We start from the raw sequence: 20,979 nt of genomic DNA on the forward strand, positions 1-20,979 counted from the left end.
AAAAAAAAAAGTGAAAATAGCATCGATCAGTTGGGAGAGCGATGCGACATATGTTAAGTGTAGGGAAAATATGCGTGTGTTTTTTTCTTTACCAAATATGCAAATGATTTACTTTCAAAATTTTGCTTCGGATCATTGAACCATATTTTAACAACCCCATCCGCCATTGTGTGCTGCATAATGTACTGAGCAACACACAGATTTATGTTGGTATTTCACATGAAGTACTTACACATCTGGATAGATAGATCATGAGCCTTTCTTTACAATAAAACATAAAGACCAAATTGTTGTCCGCCTTCAGTCGTAGTCGACTACGTCTCAAACACAACACACACAAGTCTGAACAAAGGATTCAGGCAAAGAATGAATTCTAAAAATAGCCAACACTTTTTTTCTCCCTCATAAAATAGTGACTTTGTGGGAAAATAGGGTAAAGGTATCTCTTTCAGACCTTGCGATCTATGAGGTGAAAGCTTATCTGTTTCTATGGTCGACGGTTAACTAGGGTGTTATGTGGCCAGCACAACGAGCAATTCAACCACCTTGAATTCTTCAAAGTATACCAGGAAGCAGTAAAGGTAAAAAGCTTGCGTTCAGACCTTGCAATCTATGGGCCAGATTATGTTAAGGTCATCTGTTTTTATGGCTAACGGTTAACGAGCAGGGTGTCATGTGGCCAGCACAACGACCAACCGCCTTTACTTTCCCCAACTAAAATCAGGTACCCATTAGAGTTGGGTGGGCTCAGGGGCGCCCTAAGAATCCCGAAATTTTAAATCCCAGTCCTCACCGAGATTCGAACCCAAGACTTCTGGTTTGGAAGCCAAGCGCTTAACCACTCATCCACCGTGCCCCCTAAGGGTGGACGCAGTGGTGCCCTATATTCCGTAGTTCAAAATCCATATCGACACCCTGGATTCAGAAACCAAGCAATTTACAACTCAGAAACCAAGCAATTTACAATTCAGCAATCACGCCGTGGAAGCCTGTATAATAAAATCAGGCTGGTTAGGTCACACACATTATCCATTAATTCATCTCTGTAAAGTCTGTTCAAGGCTGCACACATATGCGAGTCTAAGAATAAGTGGGTACTCATGGTACTTAACAAATATTCAAAAAAAAAAAAGACGCTAAAGGGGCTGAATTGGACATACAACGCGAAGAACAATCGACCCTATTGCAATGCAGGCTCTTGACTGGAATCTAGAGGGGAAGACTAAAGCTGGGAGACCAAAAGCGAACATTGAAGAAATCAGTAGAACAAGAATCAGAGACAGACTAAAGCTGGGAGACCAAAGCGAACATTGAGGAAATCAGTAGAACAAGAAGCAGAGACAGACTAAGGCTGGGAGACCAAAGCGAACATTGAGGAGATCAGTAGAACAAGAATCAGAGACGGGCATTGGACCCAACTGAGGGGAATTGGCCAGAGTCCTGTGCAGCCCTAGGGTTCACAGTGAATCAAAAGAATTAAGTAATATTTCTTAATTTGGCGGCGATTGAAAGCTTATGAAGTATTATAAGTAGACATAAGATAAGATTGTATTAGTACAAACAAATGGAAATTCAGTTTGACTATAGTTGTCCAACTCAGCATTACTATTGTAACAATGGCAATATAGATACAAACACAAACGACACTTACACGCGAAACACTTTGCGAATCAGGCTTCAATGTACTTCTCAGTGACGACAAGTGACTTTGAAACACCCTGTCTGAAAGTGGTATAAAGATTTCAAATCTTTCTGTTGTAGCCTTAATGGAGAGGAGACGACCGCTTCGTTCATACCTTGTTTATGTCCAAGGGCTGAAGTTTGAAAAAAAATCCTGTTTGGACGCCAAACAATAAAAAAAACAACAACCTATGAGAACACAGTTCTGTTTGAGAGAGACCCGAGTCAATGCCTATGTAAAGCATTGCTGTTTCCAATGTCTTTGGCCCCCGACGCATGCTTGGCTGCACATGGCCGAAGGCCGAGGACACCGGGAGTCTCCGCCATTTTCCTTCGTTATACCAAGCTAACCGTGGGGGACTCGCCATTTATGTAACGGTCCCTTTGAGGAACAGCGCATGGATGTGTGACAGGTTTGTGGGGACTTTTTTCGCAACCCCGCCCGTGCATGGGGTGGACTCTCGTCTACCCGTGGGCATCCCCACGGGAGTTGTGTTTCGCCATTCATTTAGCCTAGCTACCCTAGCCGTTTCCACCCAGGCGCCACGATGAGGCAGAACAGCGTACCCGGGCTTCGTTCATACCTGATGTATTAGTGGTTCAATGGGTGCAGATCATCTTAAAGAATTTTTGTGTCTTTTGGGAATTCATCTTTCAAAAACATTTCTTCAACAGAAGGAAGCCGTGTTCGAGTGATTAAGATGCTTTTTAAATTAGTCTATTTAGTCAATGTCTTTGTGCCACTATATTCAGGTGACCTGCCAACTTTTGAGTTTTGTAACCAACCGGAATGTCATTTCAAATTTCCACAGGCCGTCACCCGTCAGTACTATAAAGCATAATGCCGTGATCGGGAAAGTAATCACACTTTAAACAAAGCTTTGTCTTTTTACGCAGAGAGAGCTCTTCTTTTGTTAAGTGTCAGAGAATAGTTTAATTAACTTCCGGGGTCATACGTCTACAAAAGATTTTGCTACGCATGAGGAAACTTGTTTGAATGGAGGAGCTGATGTATTATATAACTCTCTGTAAATGTCGCGTTATAAAACTCTGTAAATGTCGTGATATGTAACTCTCTAAAATGTGATACATAACTATTATATAACTATTTTAATCTATCCGGGTTCGAATCCTGGTGAAGACAGGGATTTTTAATTTCGGCGCATTTGAGTCCACCCAGCTCTAATGGGTCCCCATAAGTTGGGGAAAAGTAAAGGCGGTAGGTCGTTGTGCTGGCCACATGACATCCTCGTTAACCGCAGGTCACAGTAACAGGTGACCTTTACATCATCTGACCTATAGACCACAAGGTCCGAAAGGGGAACTTGACTTATGACTTAAGGTCTTGATCATGCTTTGACTATGAAGAAATTGTAAGCTTATAGATCTAGTAGACTTAAGGACAGAACACAATGCAACAATACTACACTCTATCCGCGGTAAGCACATTAGTGACATATTTACTCTCTCTACTTGTAAACAACACAGAAAAAACAACACATTAAATAATTCTATGATGGGTTACTTGTAGACGATGACAACCACTGCAATGACTATTTCTGACTGTTTTCACAACTTTGGAGCACACAGTGTCAGTGTGCTGACACACCACACAGTGACTCTTCAACACGTGTGCCATAGGCTGCAGTGTAACACACGTAGCTCATATTATTATATACCCTGTAAGTCAGAGCAAACACATACAAGATGGTTGAATTGTGCCACTTGAGTATAAAGTAGGTTGACAGGAAATCCAATGAATTGACTAACTTCAAATGACTAGATAAAAATAAAAGAATATTCTCTGGACGTACAATTACAATGAAATAAATGTTTTTAAAATACATTTAAGAACATCTGAATTATTTTATGAAGAAAACAGCGTTCAGTCTGTTTGTCGAGCAGCGGCAGTTAACTGATCCCAAAAGTTTTCAATTAATCCTGGAGTTATCTCTTCTTCCGGTGGGTACTCGATAAATTCATTTCTCTTCAAGATGGCTACAAGATCGCGAGGCATCTCCGCCAGGGCAACTGGCTGATACAGACATAGATGTAATACCTGCCTGGACGTGTGGATTGCCTCATTGATGGCCATATTGACCGCGTACTCGACATAGTCATCGTCGTAAAACTCGGGCGTAACCAGAAGAACAGTCCGGTAACTGTTTTGCACGGCGCTGACTATATCACTGGCGACGTATGTCCCTGGCATGAAATCTCTGTCCCCGATGCACAGTTTGAGACCCCTCCTGACCTCCAGCTCTTGGACGCATTCGTTCAGGACAAACTGCATGTCGTCACTGTCGTAGACCAAGAAGGCGTCGTACTTAAATATACCTTGTTGGGGTTTTTTGGGTTCGAACCCAATGAATTTGGCGATGGCTACGTTGCGAAGATATCTAAGCTTCCATCTATATCTATACATCAACAGTAGACCCAACACGACTGCCACAAACATAGTGGAAAGAATTGAGACAACGAGAATCAAAGACTTTGAGATGCAAGATCTTTGAAGAAAATTCAACCTCTCTTTAAGATCCCCCACGCTAGTCGCTACATCATTTTCCAACCGACACTGTAAGTTGACTTGGTTTATTAGCTTCACTTTGGTGGTCGCCAGCCATTTCATAAGCTCAATCCCAGAGCACGTGCAGGGTAAAGGGTTAAAGGTCAAGTCGAGCTCGAAGTCCGTGATGGCGGCCAGAGCATCAAGATCATCTCGAGTAGATTCAGTTATTCCTGTGATCGAGTTCCTGCTAAAGTCCAAAAGCTGAAGTCTGGTAAGGTGTCTAAAGGTCAAATTCAGCAGCTGAAGTTTGTTATCTGATACAATGAGTGTCTCCAAATTTGTCAAACCTGCAAGAAACCGGTTGGGAAGTTTGTAGATTAAGTTCATTGAAATGTCGAGGTAAAATAACTTGTTCAGATTTCGGAAAATGTTACCATACTTGTCGTTAGCGAAATCGTCACCTAGAAAATTATTTTGCAGGTTGAGATGGACCAGTGGACTGTTTTTAGAGAAAAATTTCGGGTTGATCCTTCGGCAGTAATTGCTGCTAAGGTCGATTTTCTTTATCGGAGGAGAGAGATACAGATCCCCCCAATTCGAAAAATAGCTGTCAGACAAATCCACTTCCTTGAGAGAGCAATTGTCCTGGAAGACATGACCAAGAATAAAGAATCCATAGTCGAGGAATTCAGATGCTTTTATTTTACTTAAATTTGGTGGTAATTTTACTGGCCATGAATCTTTTAACGGAACTCTGGCTGATTCTAGAGCTTGATTCTTGTGTAGTTCAGTCTTATAAAGCAAACTATTGCATAGAGTTGTAGATGAGTTTGGTGCAATGCTATGATCCGAATCAGTTGCTAAAGAAAAGTCATTGGAATTAAAATCATTACTGTCATCTTTTTGATTTTCAACATCTAATTCTAAAAGATTATTCAGAAAGGCGAGCTGCTCTAGATTAAATGAAAAGGGAGTGATTTTGTTATAGTTAAAAACTAGTTTCTTCAAAGTTCTAGAAAGCAATCTGATGAAGTCCAAGCCAATCAAAGCGATTCTGTTCTGAGACAGGTCCAGTTCCTCCAGCGCAATGTGCTGCAAGTATTTCGCATGTTGGGCATGCAACTCGCGACACGGGAAGTGTGTCCGGTACATGAACTTTAACCTGAGCACTTTGAGGGAGGAGTTCTGGAGCCCAATGAGATGATCGAAAGCCTCGTAAAGATCATACGTGTGGGAAGTGTGTGATATCTCCAGGGTGTGCAGATTTGGAACATTAGAATAAGCTTCAGGATCTATGTAAACAAGTTTGCAGCCGCTAAGAACGAACGTGTTGAGATATGGAATGTATTGGAAGAAGTCTCGAGTCAGATTTTTAAGACGGCAGTTTGTGCCTAAATGAAGCTCCTTCAGATGTTTCAGGGACTGAAGTTGAGGCCCGAATGTACAATTGAGTAATGCGTCTGAGCTGAGGATTTTAAGATTTGTCAGCTTTTGCAGCGCACTGTTGGGGTAGGAGTGGTCCCCCATGGTGTTGCCTTGAATGTAAAGACTCTGGAGACGGAACAACTTCTCAAACACACGAGGTGGGAACTTTCTCACGGTATATGAAAGATGTTTATTTAAACTAAGGTCCAACAGCTTCAAATGTTGCATTTCGTCGAATGTGCTATTTTCAATAAACACGATGGAGTTTTTGGTTAGATTTAAGTTTCTTAAGCTACGGAGACCTAAGAACATTCCTGCTGTGATGTTGGTAAGACTGTTTTCGCCCAAATCCAGTTGTTGCAGGTTAGCGAAGAAGCGAAAGCTTCCGTCATCGATGGTGCTGATACTGTTCTTCGTCAGGTTTAGAATGACCAGCCCTGAAGTTAAGTTTGAAAAAGTTTCATTTGAAATATGAGTTATCTTGCGGTTATAGGAGATGATCAGTGTGTTTAGGTTTTTGTAGCGTAGAACGCTCTCAGGATTAAAGAGTTGAATTTCGTTGTCTGTCATGTTCAGCAACCAAAGTTCCGGAGGAAGAGAATCAGGAACGTCCCTCAGTCTTCTGGAAGAGCAGTTCGCTAGAATGTACTGAGATAAACTGTGAGAACAGATGCATGGTTTACATTCAAATCTATCGCCGTGACCACTGCGGAATCCAGTTCGATATTCGGCGTTTGTATCTTCCATAGAATTGTCGTTGTCACTTAGGTCTAAATATTGTGGAAGATATTCCAGCGGTGAGGCGTCGCTAATGACAGGAGAAATACCACTCACAACTTGATGACTAGTGAGGCCTTCCAACTTGGCTGAAGTTAAGATCAAAGTAAGTAGCAACATTCTTTGACCTCACTGAGATCTGTGAACATTACGACATGAATACTTGTGAGTCAGAGGTCACAGGTCAAAGGTTTTAACATTTTAAAACATGTGAATTGAGTAACATGGTTAAAATTAATGAGTTATTTCTTTTTGATTTATAAATATTGCAAGCATTGCCCACCGGTTACGACCGTTGATTTATTCCCAGGCTCTATATTCTTCATTACGGCCGGAAATCCCTCCTCTATTTTTTTTATAGCATTTCCAGTAGTTGGGCCACACTACCCACATTTAAACGACCCCCTAACAAATTATTTTGGTGATCTCTAGCATATGTTACAGTGATTTAGAGTGGCCTACTTTCGTTCACTTTCCTTCTCTCATCCATTTTCTTTCGATCTCTACCTCTCTCTCTCTCTTTCTCCTTCTTTCTTTCTCTCTGGAACCTTTCTTTTCGCCCCCCGCTGTAATTTCTCTGACATAGACTTTTAACTTGATTTATAGCTATCCATTTTACAATCCTCCCCCCCCCCTTTCCACACTGACACACACAACAAGCGTTTAGCCAAATAAATTCATATATCACTTTTACTTATCCGCTCCCCCCCCTCCCCCCCACCACTCCTTTCCCGACCACAACAAAAAAAGTTAGCCCTACGTTAGTTAAAGTTCCCCTTTCAGACCTTGTGATCTATAGGGCAAATGATATAAAGGTCATCTGTTTCCGTGAATTGAAAAACATAAGAAAAATATATTGTAGACTTACGTAGGATCTTAGGGCGCCTCTGAGTCCACCCAGCTCTAATGGGTACTTGCAGGGCCGGTCCTACAGGTCTCGGGGCCCTATGCGAAACAGATTGCGCGGGGCCTACTTTGGGTTCTGATAAGGATAATAAGTGAAAATTAAGATTTTGTATTAGAAAATAAATTCGTCTTTGCATTTTATTCCTACTTTACTAAGTACAAATTCATTGTAAAATTAACTTTACGAGCCATCAACAGTAGATAGTTATGATAGTGGTTTCCCAACAAAAAGCCGACAAACATTCAGATCTGCCTTTTAGATTTACTATCGACTCGCAAAATATCGCTTTTTTTTAAATATATAAGAGGTCGAGATAGATTTAGATCTATATTTGTATACTAGTGACTATTGAAGTAAATTAAGTATTTGAAGTTCTTGTTTGGTTAAAATTCGGCTTATTATCACATTTTTATTAAATTAAAGCTGACAATGCCTTTTTTTTTATTCGCGAGTAGGATTGGCGTTTTCCATATTGAATGACACATCAAAATGACAATCAGTTTTTAAGAAGATTTTAATAATCTCAGGACATTTTCATGACTTTTTCGTATATTTTATACTTTCAGGAGAATTCCAGGAAAACTTTAATAATAATTTAAAATGGTTTAATTCAATAATTTACACCTAGAATTCGCATCGCGCGGGGCCTATGAAAGTGCGGGGCCCACTGCGGCCGCATAGGTTGCAGTGGCCTAAGACCGGCTCTGGGTACTTGACATTAGTTGGGGAAAAGTAAAGGCGGTTGGTCGTTGTGCTGGCCACAAGACACCCTAGTAAACCGTGGGCCACAGAAACATATTACCTTTACATCCTCTGCCCTATAGGCCACTCAGCCTCTCTCTGTGAGAGTAAAGCGTCTGAAAAAAGAAGGAGAGTGATATTTACCGGTGATAATTTCCAAGTTTGCATAAGCTGGAATTCCAAAGACCACTATCAGCGGTACAGGGGCCCTTCAGCATCATTGGATAGCTTCTGCCTGCCTTAAGCCAATCTGCCAGAATCAGAACTCGTCACTGACATGCGTCAAACTGCCATCATCGACAGAGAACTCAGCAGGCGTTAATGTGGCCTGCCTGCAAGAAACCAGACTGACAGACAGACAGTGGATCTCTTACAGAAAATAGTTTTACATTCTACTGGTAAGAAGCCAGAACAAGGTCCGAGAATGCATGGCGTTGGCTTCACAATAAGAAACAATCTTGTTCTCTGCGTTGCGATGTTCCCCACAGGCATTGGACATGATCTCTTCTGAGTTCTATTTTGATTGCCTATTACTCTTAATAGAACTATTCTCTTTCCCCATTTACTCTGTAATGTAACTATGAATAGGTGATCGGCGAAGGATGTGCCTTTTAATTACACCTAGTAGTTGAGTCTATGACTCTATGCGCATGCCTTACGGACAATCTTTTTTTTTTTTTTTATAGATCAAGCTGATCACAGGGAAAAAAAGGTGAAAAACAAAGAATTAAAAAACAAACGTTACCAAATCTGATACTGTTTCTTTTTTCTTCTCGGTAACTAAACGAAGACAAATGTTTAAATATCCTACACATCCAACTTGTTATCTCCCTTGAAAGCCGTATGTCCTTGGTACTGCCAATAATTTTTTGTCGGTACGGGTTAAATAAAACAGGAAACGAATTGCAGACGTCTCTCATTTGGAGGGATGTCAAAAGCTATCCCAGGCCACATCATAGGCGGATCAGGAGAGGGTTGCGGGGCTTCGGACGGACGAAGTTTAGTGTAATAATCACACACATTATTTTAAAAAATAGTAACTTATCTAGAAATATATGCTTTATATTGATATTTTAATCCATTGATATTTTAATGCATTGTAATAGTATGTTGTCCCTCCCCTCTGATTTAAAATATAATCATTAGTTTGTGTGTGTGGGGCAGTATATGTAGTCGCCCCCGAGGCAAATATCTGTGGAAAAAAAATCACACCATTTCTTGGGGGGGGGGGGGGAATGATACAAATGTAAATGATACATGCTGTGTATTGATGTTTTAAGACATTCTTATAACTTGTCACCTCTGATTGGTGTAGGTATATCTGTGTGTGGGCCTACAGCTTTTTATCGCCTTTCCTGTCTAACGATTGGGACTTTTTTTTGTTCTGAGGACGTCACACGAAAATGTTGCTTAATTCTGAATGCTACATAATCATAGCTATACAATAATATAGACTGGCCGAAGGAAGTAACTTTATGTAACTTGAAAACATGTATATCAATTGTATTCGGATTTCCGAATTATGTAAAATTGCATGATCTTCATTCTTAGAGATTAAACAAAACACTAGTGAAAACATTTTAATACTTATATAGGTGTGTGGCTGAAATAGATATGAATACTTAACTTTTATACTGCTCATAAATGCTGTATAATAAAGTACACAAAATTGCAAGTGACAAATTTTCGTTTCATAAAACTCTTTAATCGGCCAGTCTATATTTATTTATGTCTATGTACATAATGTATACCGTTTATTAAGTCGCCTCCCTTTACTTAATATAAACTAGTGAGAGAACGCAGTACCTGGCTCAGTGTCCCACTCTATCCCTACTTTCACCTCTGTACAGGATAGTTCATTATAGCCACAATTTGGTATAAATTTTACGGACATATTTGTTTTTGGATCATTTTGTCATAGTTAGTCATAAAGAAAGAGATTTTTTTTTACAATTATAATTTTAAAGAACAATTAAGTAGCGCTTTAAGTGTTTTCACGAGTGAAATGAGGTTTGAACTCAAATCGTTTTGTAATTCATGCCAAACTTTCTCAACCTTTTCTGAGTCTCATTTTCTTTCAATTGTAATAATAACCTATAATTATCTTTCTGCCACTAGGCAATATCATACATTGCTCCACTGATATGTATCCATATTGAATATTCAACAAGTAGACCTGGAGACAACATGTAAACATAGTTTTACAAATTTAAATGATCTAATTAAGAAGCCTTGTTTCTTCTTCCAAATTTTTTAATAATTAGTGCATATATGTAATTTCGTGAAGGCATTTCTATTCATAAAGAACAAGTAATAGATTTAGAAAAACTGCTCTAATTGTTAATAAGGCTTCTCGCTTAGTTGGTATAGATTACCAACTATATATATATATATATAATTTTATTCATGGGCGAAAAGAAGTAAAGGAAAGATCACTCTTTTACTTCTGCAAATAGAGTTACCCGACGAAAAAACAAGAGGGGGAGAACAAGTAGTATTCACCTGTCACTACGGATGGCTTCCTGGTCGTGCGGTTTGCGCGCTGGACTGTCGTTCGGATGTATCGATAGTCCCGGGTTCAAACCCTGCCCGTTCCCACCCCCCTTCGTCCTGCGGGAGGTTTGTACTAGGAAGTAAACATTTTACAAACAAACATTTTACAAACACTAAATAGCAACTCCAGACTTAACCATTGTGACCAAGAAGTCATGGAAAGAGAACAAGTAATCTACTATGTATATTCACCCGTCACTAAATAGCATTGTGGGATCCTATGCGAAACGGATTTCGCGGGGCCAAGTTTGGGTATGGGAAGCGGATAATAAGTGAAATTTAAGAGTTTGTATTAGAAAATAAATTCGTCTATGCATTTTATTCATTCTTTACTTTGTACAGAATTACTTTACGAGCCTTGCGTGTAGCAAAGTCATAAAGTATAGCATAATAATTCTGTTTCCTACATAGATCACGCTCAATAGTAAGAATTACCAAATGTTTCAATCTATCTTTGAGAATTGTTGACCTCAAGTAATTCTTCATTAGTTTGAGGCGCGATAAGCTTCTTTTACCAGATTACACAATTACGGCTAATGCATAATGCCATTTTTATTTATCACGCGTAGGATTGGCGTTTTCCATATTGAATGACACCTCAAAATGACAATTTTTGTCTCTATATTTCCGTATATTTTAAGGACTTTTCGTATATTTTGTAATTTCGGAAAATTTTCAGGAGCTCCTGGTAAATCGACAGGAGGGCGCGGGAAATCTGTTTTAAGTTATAATATGGTTTAATTTAATAATTTATACACCTAGAATTAGCGCGGGTCCTATGAAAGTGCGGGGCCCAATGCGGTCGCATAGGTTGCAGTGGCCTGAGGTTGGCCCTGCAAAATAGCGGTGTATGCTACGCCGCCGGTCGACTAGTTTAAAATAAACTCAGAACTACTCTCTGTATATGTGGCACTTTACGTCTGGATAAATTATTTATTATTCCCCTTTGAAACTTCTTGTGTCACTACTGTTAAGACCAATTCTTGATACACAGCTGGGGTCACAGTTGCACCTTTGCCCTTTTTTCTACTTCTGGTGTGTATGGCATCTGGTCAGGATTGTAAGAACCAGAAAATGAACATTAAAAATAAGTTTATTAGTTTGGACCAAAATAACTCAAAAACTACAACAATAGGCAAAGAGAGAAACTGTACAAGAGAGAGAGAGAGAGAGAAAAGTGAGTAAGAGCGTTTGCCTTGACAAAAATATGTTGAATTAAACATGTCGTCTGCAAGCTAAAACAACGTGAATAATGAAAACTAAATCATAACTGGTTATGGTGACCTCTTTGTTAATTACAAGGCTATGAACTTAATACTTAGCACGTATTGTTAAAAGTTAAAATAAAGTTTGGACGAATGAAACAGTTTGCAGCAGAAGAAAAAATTGCCTCCATTTGTAGTAAGGATTAAGTAGTCCCCCCCCACCTGCCTCACTAATTCTTAGCATTGGCTTAGCAGACGTCAGTTTTTAATAGTATTTGTTACAATTCTTTGACAAAAACACCACTTCCCGGACAACACACGCGCACACGCACATAAACACACACACATAAACACACACTCACACACATAGACACAGAGTGTATTTGATGAAAAATGTTTATGTGTTTTATCTCCAGTCCAACCCGCTCCACGCCCCGTTGGGGGAACATTACGCCCCCGTTTATCATGGGCAGGAGGAGAAAGCAAAATAAATGCCACCCCGAGCCCATTCATTACGAATACAAACTATCAACCAATCCAGAACCCTTCCTTTATGCTCGCTCTCCATGTGACCTCTTTTTCCCAACTGTTAGTGACGATTTTGAAGAGCTTCATATAGCTTTTGCATACATCAATATACATTAACAGTGGACGACCAGCGGTCATCTTATGAACACACACACACAATATATAATTACGACCTACGCATTTCCAGGTGTTAGTCTAGTCGTGCAAGCTAATTAAAGACTTAAACTATGATATGTATTTGATTTTTCTGTCTGATTCACGCAACCCGTTCTAAGCTTTTATGGCACTACAGAAAAAGAAACACTTATAAGAATAAGTCCTATATTGAATTGTTATTATGCCTTGAAAAGTTTAGATATTATATGTCAGTGTCAAATATGATTATCGGACAACTAGAGAGTGAGACTGATATAAGCTACAACGAAGATGTAGACTGTCGACTATATAGCTATAGACTTAACATCATTGCAATTTATAGTAAATAATAATGTCTTGTTATCGATTCTGAAGACCAGACGCAGTCCTCGCTGTGACCTACATATTTTGCCATATCTAGCCCAGAAGTGACCGTTTTCTGAGTTTTTTTTTTTTTTCAAAAGTTCTTGTATTTAACTTAATTTTAAAAAAATATCTTTGTTTCGTTGTTCAGAATCCATTTTTTTTGTTCCTAATTCTAAGTTTTTATCATTTCTTCTCTGCCTCTTTTCGTTATTCTCTTATTAAGCCGTGGATAAATAAACTAATTTGTTAATAAAGATCAAATGCTGATAAAGGGGTTTGTTAATATAAAAGAAGATCAATTATTAACCATCCATTCGACAGAGCGCGCTTCCCTAAGGAGTAGTCTTTGTTTCTCGCCTGATAATAGACCTTCCTTCCATATATAACTTCAATGCATTCATTTTCTAGTTACAAAAGAAAACATGAACTATATACAAAAAATCAAACATTGGTTTAATTTGCAATTATGAACAGATTCATGAACCAATGTTTTGTGAGACAGATTAAAGGTTACACGCGATAAGCCTTACAACAGTAGTGCCCTGACTGCTTCAGCCTTAGTGGAAATAAAATCTCCGACACGCATCGCCACCAAAATACACGTTGAGTCCAGTTCTACCAAGCCTATGCGGTCTCATTGCGGGCAGAGGTGTCGGAGGGCCGGACAGACCACTGTCAGAGGCCTGATAGGGCCGTGACCTCCGTGATCTCTTTGGTAAGTTACAGGTCGTTGTTTGGGCATCACTGCTCTACACACACAATGACAATGAGAAGTAATTAAAATGGCATTCATAGAGTCAGCCTGTGGAACAATGTAAATGTAAAACTTCACTAGCAGGGACACTCACCTTCATTTCTTGTTAACTAATATAAACTATTCAAACTTCACTCTTCAAAAAGTAAATTATAATGTGTGGGGTCTGACCAATGACTATAATCTGAGGAGCATGAACAAGGACTATGATGTGTGGAGTATGAACAAGGACTATAATGTGTGGAGTATGAACAAGGACTATGATGTGTGGAGTATGAACAAGGACTATAATGTGTGGAGTATGAACAAGGACTAAAATGTGTGGAGTATGAACAAGGACTATAATGTGTGGAGTATGAACAAGGACTATAATGTGTGGAGTATGAACAAGGACTATAATGTGTGGAGTATGAACAAGGACTATAATGTGTGGAGTATGAACAAGGACTATAATGTGTGGAGTATGAACAAGGACTATAATGTGTGGAGTATGAACAAGGACTATAATGTGTGGAATATGAACAAGAACTATGATGTGTGGAGTATGAACAAGGACTATAATGTGTGGAGTATAAACAAGGACTATGATGTGTGGAGTATGAACAAGGACTATAATGTGTGGAGTATGAACAAGAACTATAATGTGTGGAATATGAACAAGGACTATAATGTGTGGAGTATGAACAAGGACTATAATGTGTGGAGTATAAACAAGGACTATAATGTGTGGAGTATAAACAAGGACTATAATGTGTGGAGTATAAACAAGGACTATGATGTGTGGAGTATGAACAAGGACTATAATGTGTGGAGTATGAACAAGAACTATAATGTGTGGAATATGAACAAGGACTATAATGTGTGGAGTATGAACAAGGACTATAATGTGTGGAGTATAAACAAGGACTATAATGTGTGGAGTATAAACAAGGACTATGATGTGTGGAGTATGAACAAGGACTATAATGTGTGGAGTATGAACAAGAACTATAATGTGTGGAATATGAACAAGGACTATAATGTGTGGAGTATGCTATGAATATGAGAGTCTAGGGCAATAATACTACATGCTACAGCAATATTATAATCTTTATGGGGAAAATAAAATATACTTCCTACTTTTCAGATCTATAAACACACACGTACTATCTCTCTCTCTTTCTCACACACACACAGGTATCTTCAGAGTTGCGAATATTTCCAAGTAATAAGAAAACAGAAACTTTTGTTAAACTTCCAAGAAGTTTTTATAAAATTATTTTTAAAAACATCAATTCCTAATAAATACATTCACACTCCCAATATGAAAAGTTGTTAGTACATTGCCAGTCATGGCTGCCTGGTCGTGCGGTTCAGCGCTGGACTGTCGTTCTGACTTCACGATGGTCTCGCGTTAATACCCTGGCCGCCGCCATCCCCCGTCGTTTGGGCTAGGAAGTAAATTATCTTAAACTCTGACGGAACACCAGAAACATGTAAAACATTCTACAAACAAACATGAATAATTGTACAAGGTTTCAACTTGATCCCAGAATGGATGTGGGAGAAATAACGTTTACAAACTTTTTACCAGACAGTGTAAGTTGATATAAGCTTTGTAATTACAAAAAAAAAATCCGTAGGACAGAACTCCAATAACGTAGCTTTACTACACAAAGCTGTCTACCCGTGGTGAGCACATTTGTGCCATGTCCTTTCTCTCCAGTTGTTTACCTCAACAGGGAACAAATAATTAGCCAATACTATAACAGGCGGCTGTAGACCGTAGCAATCATTGCAATGAGTACTTATTACGAAGGTGAGTTTTCAATACCTTGGTGTAGATAACTTGAGGGTGCTGACGCACAACACGGTGACTCTTTAAGATGTCTCCCATATTAAGCTGGATAACACTGGCCCACATAGTATAAAATACACTGTAAGTAAGGACTAACGCAATAAGACGCGTTGAAATGTGGTATTTAAGTATAGAGTAGATTTATACGAAATCTAATAAATCGACTAACTTCAAAAGCCTGCTAGCACAAATGACTAGATTACAAAAAAATGAATATTCGCTGGACGTACAATTATAATGAAATAAATGTTTTTAAACTGAATTATTTTATGAAGAAAGCAGCAGTCATTCAGTTTGTCGAACAGCGGCAGTTAACTGATCCCAAAAGTTTTCAATTAATCCTGGAGTTATCTCTTCTTCCGGTGGGTACTCGATAAATTCGTTTCTCTTCAAGATGGCTACAAGATCGCGAGGCATCTCCGCCAGGGCAACTGGCTGATACAGACATAGATGTAATACCTGCCTGGACGTGTGTATTTCCTCATTGATGGCCATATTGACCGCGTACTCGACATAGTCATCGTCGTAATACTCGGGCGTAACCAGAAGAACAGTCCGGTAACTGTTTTGCACGGCGCTGACTATATCACTGGCGACGTATGTCCCTGGCATGAAATCTCTGTCCCCGATGCACAGTTTGAGACCCCTCCTGACCTCCAGCTCTTGGACGCATTCGTTCAGGACAAACTGCATGTCGTCACTGTCGTAGACCAAGAAGGCGTCGTACTTAAATATACCTTGGTGGGGTTTTTTGGGTTCGAACCCAATGAATTTGGCGATGGCTACGTTGCGAAGATATCTAAGCTTCCATCTATACCTATACATCAACACTAGACCCAACACGACTGCCATAAATACAGCCGAAAGAATGGAGACCGCAAGAATCCAAGACTTTGAGATGCAAGACCTTTGAAGAAAGAGCAACATTTCAGTCAGATCCCCCACGCTCGTTGAACCTCCATCTTTCAACCGACACCGCAAGTTGACTTGGTCTATCAGCTTCACTTTGGTGGTCGCCAGCCATTTTATGAGCTCAATCCCAGAGCACGTGCAGGGTAAAGGGTTAAAGGTCAAGTCGAGCTCGAAGTCCGTGATGGCGGCCAGAGCATCAAGGTCATCTCGAGTGGACTCTGTTATCCATGTGATCGAGTTCCTGCTAAAGTCTAAAAGCTGAAGTCTGGTAATGTGGCTAAAGGTCAAATTCAACAGCTGAAGTTTGTTATCTGATACAATGAGTGTCTCCAAATTTGTCAAACCTGCAAGAAACCGGTTGGGAAGTTTGTAGATTAAGTTCATTGAAATGTCGAGGTAAAATAACTTGTTCAGATTTCGGAAAATGTTACCATACTTGTCGTTAGCGAAATCGTCACCTAGAAAATTATTATGCAGGTTGAGATAGACCAGTGGACTGTTTTTAGGGAAAAATTTCGGGTTGATCCTTCGGCAGTAATTGCTGCTAAGGTCGATTTTCTTTATCGGAGGAGAGAGATACAGATCCCCCCAATTCGAAAAATAGCTGTCAGACAAATCTACTTCCTTGAGAGAACAATTGCCTTGGAAGACTTGACCAAGAATAAAGAATCCATAGTTGAGGAATACAGATGCTTTTATTTTAATTAAATTTGGTGGTAATTGTTCTTTTTTTGACACTGATTCACTTGACGGAACTATTGTTGATTCTAGATCTTGATTCTTGTGCAGTTCAGATTTATATCGCAAACAATTGCACAAAGGAGTCGATAAATTCGACTTAATGGTAGGTTCCGAATCAGTTACTAAAGAGAAGTCTTGGCTTTTAAAGTCTGTTCTATCGTCATTTTGATTTTCAACATCTAATTCTAAAAGATTATTCAGGAAGACGAGCTGCTCTAGATTAAATGAAAAGGGAGTGATTTTGTTATAGTTAAGAACAAATTTCTTCAAAGTTCTAGGAAGCAATCTGATGAAGTCCAAGCCGATCAAAGCGATTCTGTTCTGAGACAGGTCCAGCTCCTCCAGCGCAATGTGCTGTAAGTATTTCGCATGTTGGGCACGCAACTCGCGACACGGGAAGTGTGTCCGGTACATGAACTTTAACCTGAGCACTTTGAGGGATGAGTTCTGGAGCCCAATGAGATGATCGAAAGCCTCGTAAAGATCATACGTGTGGGAAGTGTGTGATATCTCCAGGGTGTGTAGATTTGGAACATTAGCATAAGCTTCAGGATCTATGTGGAAAATGTTGCAGCCGTTAATTACAAACGTCTTGAGATAAGGGGTGTACTGGAAGAAGTCTCGAGAAAGATTTCTCAGACGACAGAATCCGAAATTTGTGCCTAGATAAAGTTCCTGCAAATGTTTCAGGGACAGAAGTTGAGGCCCGAATGTACAATTGAGTAATGCGTCTGAGCTGAGGATTTTAAGATTTGTGAGTTTTTGCAGCGCACTATTGGGGTAGGAGTGGTCACCCATGGTGTTGCCTTGAATGTAAAGACTCTGGAGACGGAACAACTTCTCAAACAGACGAGGTGGGAACTTTCTCAGGGTATATGAAAGATGTTTATTTAAACTAAGGTCCAACAGCTTCAAATGTTGCATTTCGTCGAATGTGCTATTTTCAATAAACAAGATCGAGTTTTTGGTTAGATTTAAGTTTCTTAAGCTACGGAGACCTAAGAACATTCCTGCTGTGATGTTGGTAAGACTGTTTTCCCCCAAATCTAGTTGTTGCAGGTTAGCGAAGAAGTGAAAGCTTCCGTCATCGATGGTGCTGATACTGTTCTTCGTCAGGTTTAGAATGACCAGCCCTGAAGTTAAGTTTGAAAAAGTTTCATTTGAAATATGAGTTATCTTGCGGTTATAGGAGATGATCAGCGTGTTTAGGTTTTTGTAGCGTAGAATGCTCTCAGGATTAAAGAGTTGCATTCCATTGTCTGTCATGTTCAGCAACCAAAGTTCCGAAGGAAGAGAATCAGGAACGTCCCTCAGTCTTCTGGAAGAGCAGTTTGCTAGAATGTACTGATGATAACTGTGAGAACAGATGCATGGTTTACATTCAAATCTATCGCCGTGACCACTGCGGAATCCAGTTCGATATTCGGCGTTGTTTGTATCTTCCATAGAAGTGTCGTTGTCACTTAGGTCTAAATATTCTGGAAGATATTCCAGAGGTGAGGCGTCGCTAATGACAGGAGAAATACCACTCACAACTTGATGACTAGTTAGGCCTTCCAACCTGGCTGAAGTTAAGATCAAAGTAAATAGCAACATTCTTTGACCTCACTGAGATCTGTGAACAATACAAGTATTTGTGAGTCAGAGGTCACAGGTCAAAGGTTTTAACATTTTAAAACATGTGAATTGAGTAACATGGTTAAATTAATGAGTCATTGAGGTTAGCAGACAATCTAAAGAATGTTATAGACACTTTCGTCTGTCCAATTTTCTGTCTGTCTGTCACTGACCCCTTTCAGATCTTGCGATCTATTGGGGCAGATGATGCAATGGTCGTCTGTTTCAATGGTCAACAACGATTACCGATGGTGTCATGTGGCCAGCACTACGACCAACCGCCTATATTTTTCCCCAAATAATGTCAGGTACTTATAAGAGCTGGGTGGACTCAAAGGCGGCCTAAAAATCTCGAAATAAAAAAATCCCAAGTCTTCACCAGGATTCGAACTCACAACCCCTCGGTTCAAAAGCCAAGCGTTTTACTACTCAACCATCGCGCCTCTCGTCCGTCACTTAACACTGCATAAATACATTTTTATTATCATATATTTATAATAAAGTCTTTCCTTACTCTTTCATTTAAACTCTTATGCAAGATAAGAAGAAAAAAAAAAACCTTACATATCAGAAGAAGGATGTTTATAAAACAATCTGTACTCATGTAGGTCACATCAGACGACACAAGTGTTCCTCCAAGGCCCAGATCTAATGTATCTTCCCCATGACAAACTGCAGTACAGATAAGATGGGGTAACTCAAGTTTCGCTTTCAGCAGTGGTCCCCCTCAAACTATGAACTAAGACGTCCTGTTATCTGCCTCAAAGTTGGGAACGAAATTTGAACATTCTTTACAGGGTCGTACTTAAGGTAATGTAAGAAGCCCAGGGCCTGAACTTCATGAAGAAACTAACGGAAATGAGATTACCTTTAACGAGAAAACATAAAAAATATTTTAAAAAAAGACAGCACCTTCTATATACAACTTTGTAATTTTTGTTTCAGCCTTATACACCAACTACTATATTTCTAGGAAAATAATTAGAGCCGTTTTTGAGATCCGTGTCCAGGTTCCACCCTCCGCCCTCCATGAAGATGTGACTTGAATAGAGGTATATACAAATTGCAACCTAATAAGATGTCATGATTCAAAGTCAGTGTTTCTCAAACTTTTGCCAGTGACGCCCACCTAATCAAGAAGAATTTTCTCTGCGCCTCTCTTAGCTAGCAGGCTACCTTGGGGACTGCTGTAGGCTCTCACAGTGGGGACCCGTGGGGTCTTTTAGAAGGAAATTCAGCAACGGGGTCTGGGGAAGCAATGTAAGGTCCTCCAGCGGGTCCCGGGCCTGTGTTTTCCTGTGTTCTTAATTTTAGAACTCAATTTATTTTCCTCATAGTAAGAAGAGCACAAGTCAAAAATGGTTATTTAAAAAGGAAGTGACAGGCCGATATCGAAGTGCTTTTTTTTGTATTACACCACTAAAGCAGTCTTAGTCTTAGTCTTTGTCTTAGTCTTTGTTGTAGTTGTTGAAAGTCGAAGATCACATTAAGTCTAATAAAGAAGGAGGCAGCGTTGGTCAATACTATTATGCAAGTGACATTCGTGGCATGTGGAGCGCACGTGCGTCTCAGGACCGTAATGAGCGTGTTCGTTGTGGGATCATCTTCGTATTAATTAAGACGTCTTGCCAAAAGACTTTTTTTTGTCACACAAAGACGTCAATATACCTATGTGCAATTTAATTTTTGTCAAACAAAGACGTCAGTGTACCTATGTGCATTTTAATTTTTGTCACAAAAAGTTGTCAATGTACCTACGTGCAATTTAATTTTTGTCACACAAAGTTTTCAATGTATCTATGTGCAATTTAATTTTTGTCACATAAAGTTGTCAATGTACCTATGTGCGATAGTCGGGAGAATCTCGTCCATTCTTACAAAATAAAGTCGGAAAAATTCAGGGTAGCGGAGACGTTTTGAAATTACTTTAAAAGTTTCAAATATAGAGTTTATATAGCTGCAGACGCCTCTCACAAAAAACGGTAGAGATTTTAAAAGTTATAACTATTTTTATCTGTTATTCAGTGGAAATATTAACCCTTTTCCTTGGTTTATAATCAGACATAGTTTCAAAACTACAATGAAAGTTTTTTTTTTGTTTGGCCTCTTGAAAAAGAAACTCACCAGTTTCGCCCTTGCCTCTTTTGACTAAAGGGGGGGGGGGCGGTGCGTTTCATTAGAAACACCTAGAACATCAGCCCTACTTTCCTCATGGTTACTTCACATACATTATAAACACCATAAACAGCCGCATACACCCATGACAACCAACCAGTGAAACCAGGGTGCTGC

General features: G+C 39.5%; 3 protein-coding genes across 5 annotated transcripts in view; 1 reads left to right on the plus strand and 2 right to left on the minus strand.

Moving 5' to 3' along the window:
* LOC106074487 (uncharacterized) overlaps positions 1–20,979 on the plus strand; it is a 139,243-nt gene that overhangs the window by 7,521 nt on the left and 110,743 nt on the right. The gene's annotated exons all lie outside the window — the stretch shown is intronic.
* The window catches only part of LOC106076700 (toll-like receptor 4), a 25,680-nt gene continuing 4,701 nt past the window's right edge, over positions 1–20,979 (minus strand). Inside the window, exons 1-3 of one of the 3 annotated variants that reach the window (XM_056006444.1) lie at positions 8,785–8,953; positions 7,260–7,373; positions 1–6,530 (exon numbers count right to left, since the gene is read on the minus strand). In XM_056006444.1, the coding sequence (XP_055862419.1) occupies positions 3,566–6,511 (2,946 nt within the window). In that variant the 5' untranslated portion in view covers positions 6,512–6,530; positions 7,260–7,373; positions 8,785–8,953 and the 3' untranslated portion in view covers positions 1–3,565. Of the gene's footprint in view, positions 6,531–7,259; positions 7,374–8,784; positions 8,954–20,979 lie in introns of those variants that run through there. The other 2 variants (XM_056006446.1, XM_056006445.1) reach the window with 2 other exon arrangements.
* Positions 13,262–20,979, minus strand: part of LOC106051606 (uncharacterized) — a 21,503-nt gene continuing 13,785 nt past the window's right edge. The window contains exons 3-4 of the mRNA XM_056006735.1: positions 19,252–19,359; positions 13,262–18,674 (exon numbers count right to left, since the gene is read on the minus strand). Coding sequence (XP_055862710.1) covers positions 15,703–18,674; positions 19,252–19,359 — 3,080 coding nt within the window. The 3' untranslated portion in view covers positions 13,262–15,702. The remainder of the gene's footprint in view (positions 18,675–19,251; positions 19,360–20,979) is intronic.

This window comes from Biomphalaria glabrata, chromosome 12 (genome assembly GCF_947242115.1).
Source record: "Biomphalaria glabrata chromosome 12, xgBioGlab47.1, whole genome shotgun sequence".
NCBI classification, from domain to species: Eukaryota; Metazoa; Mollusca; class Gastropoda; family Planorbidae; genus Biomphalaria; species Biomphalaria glabrata.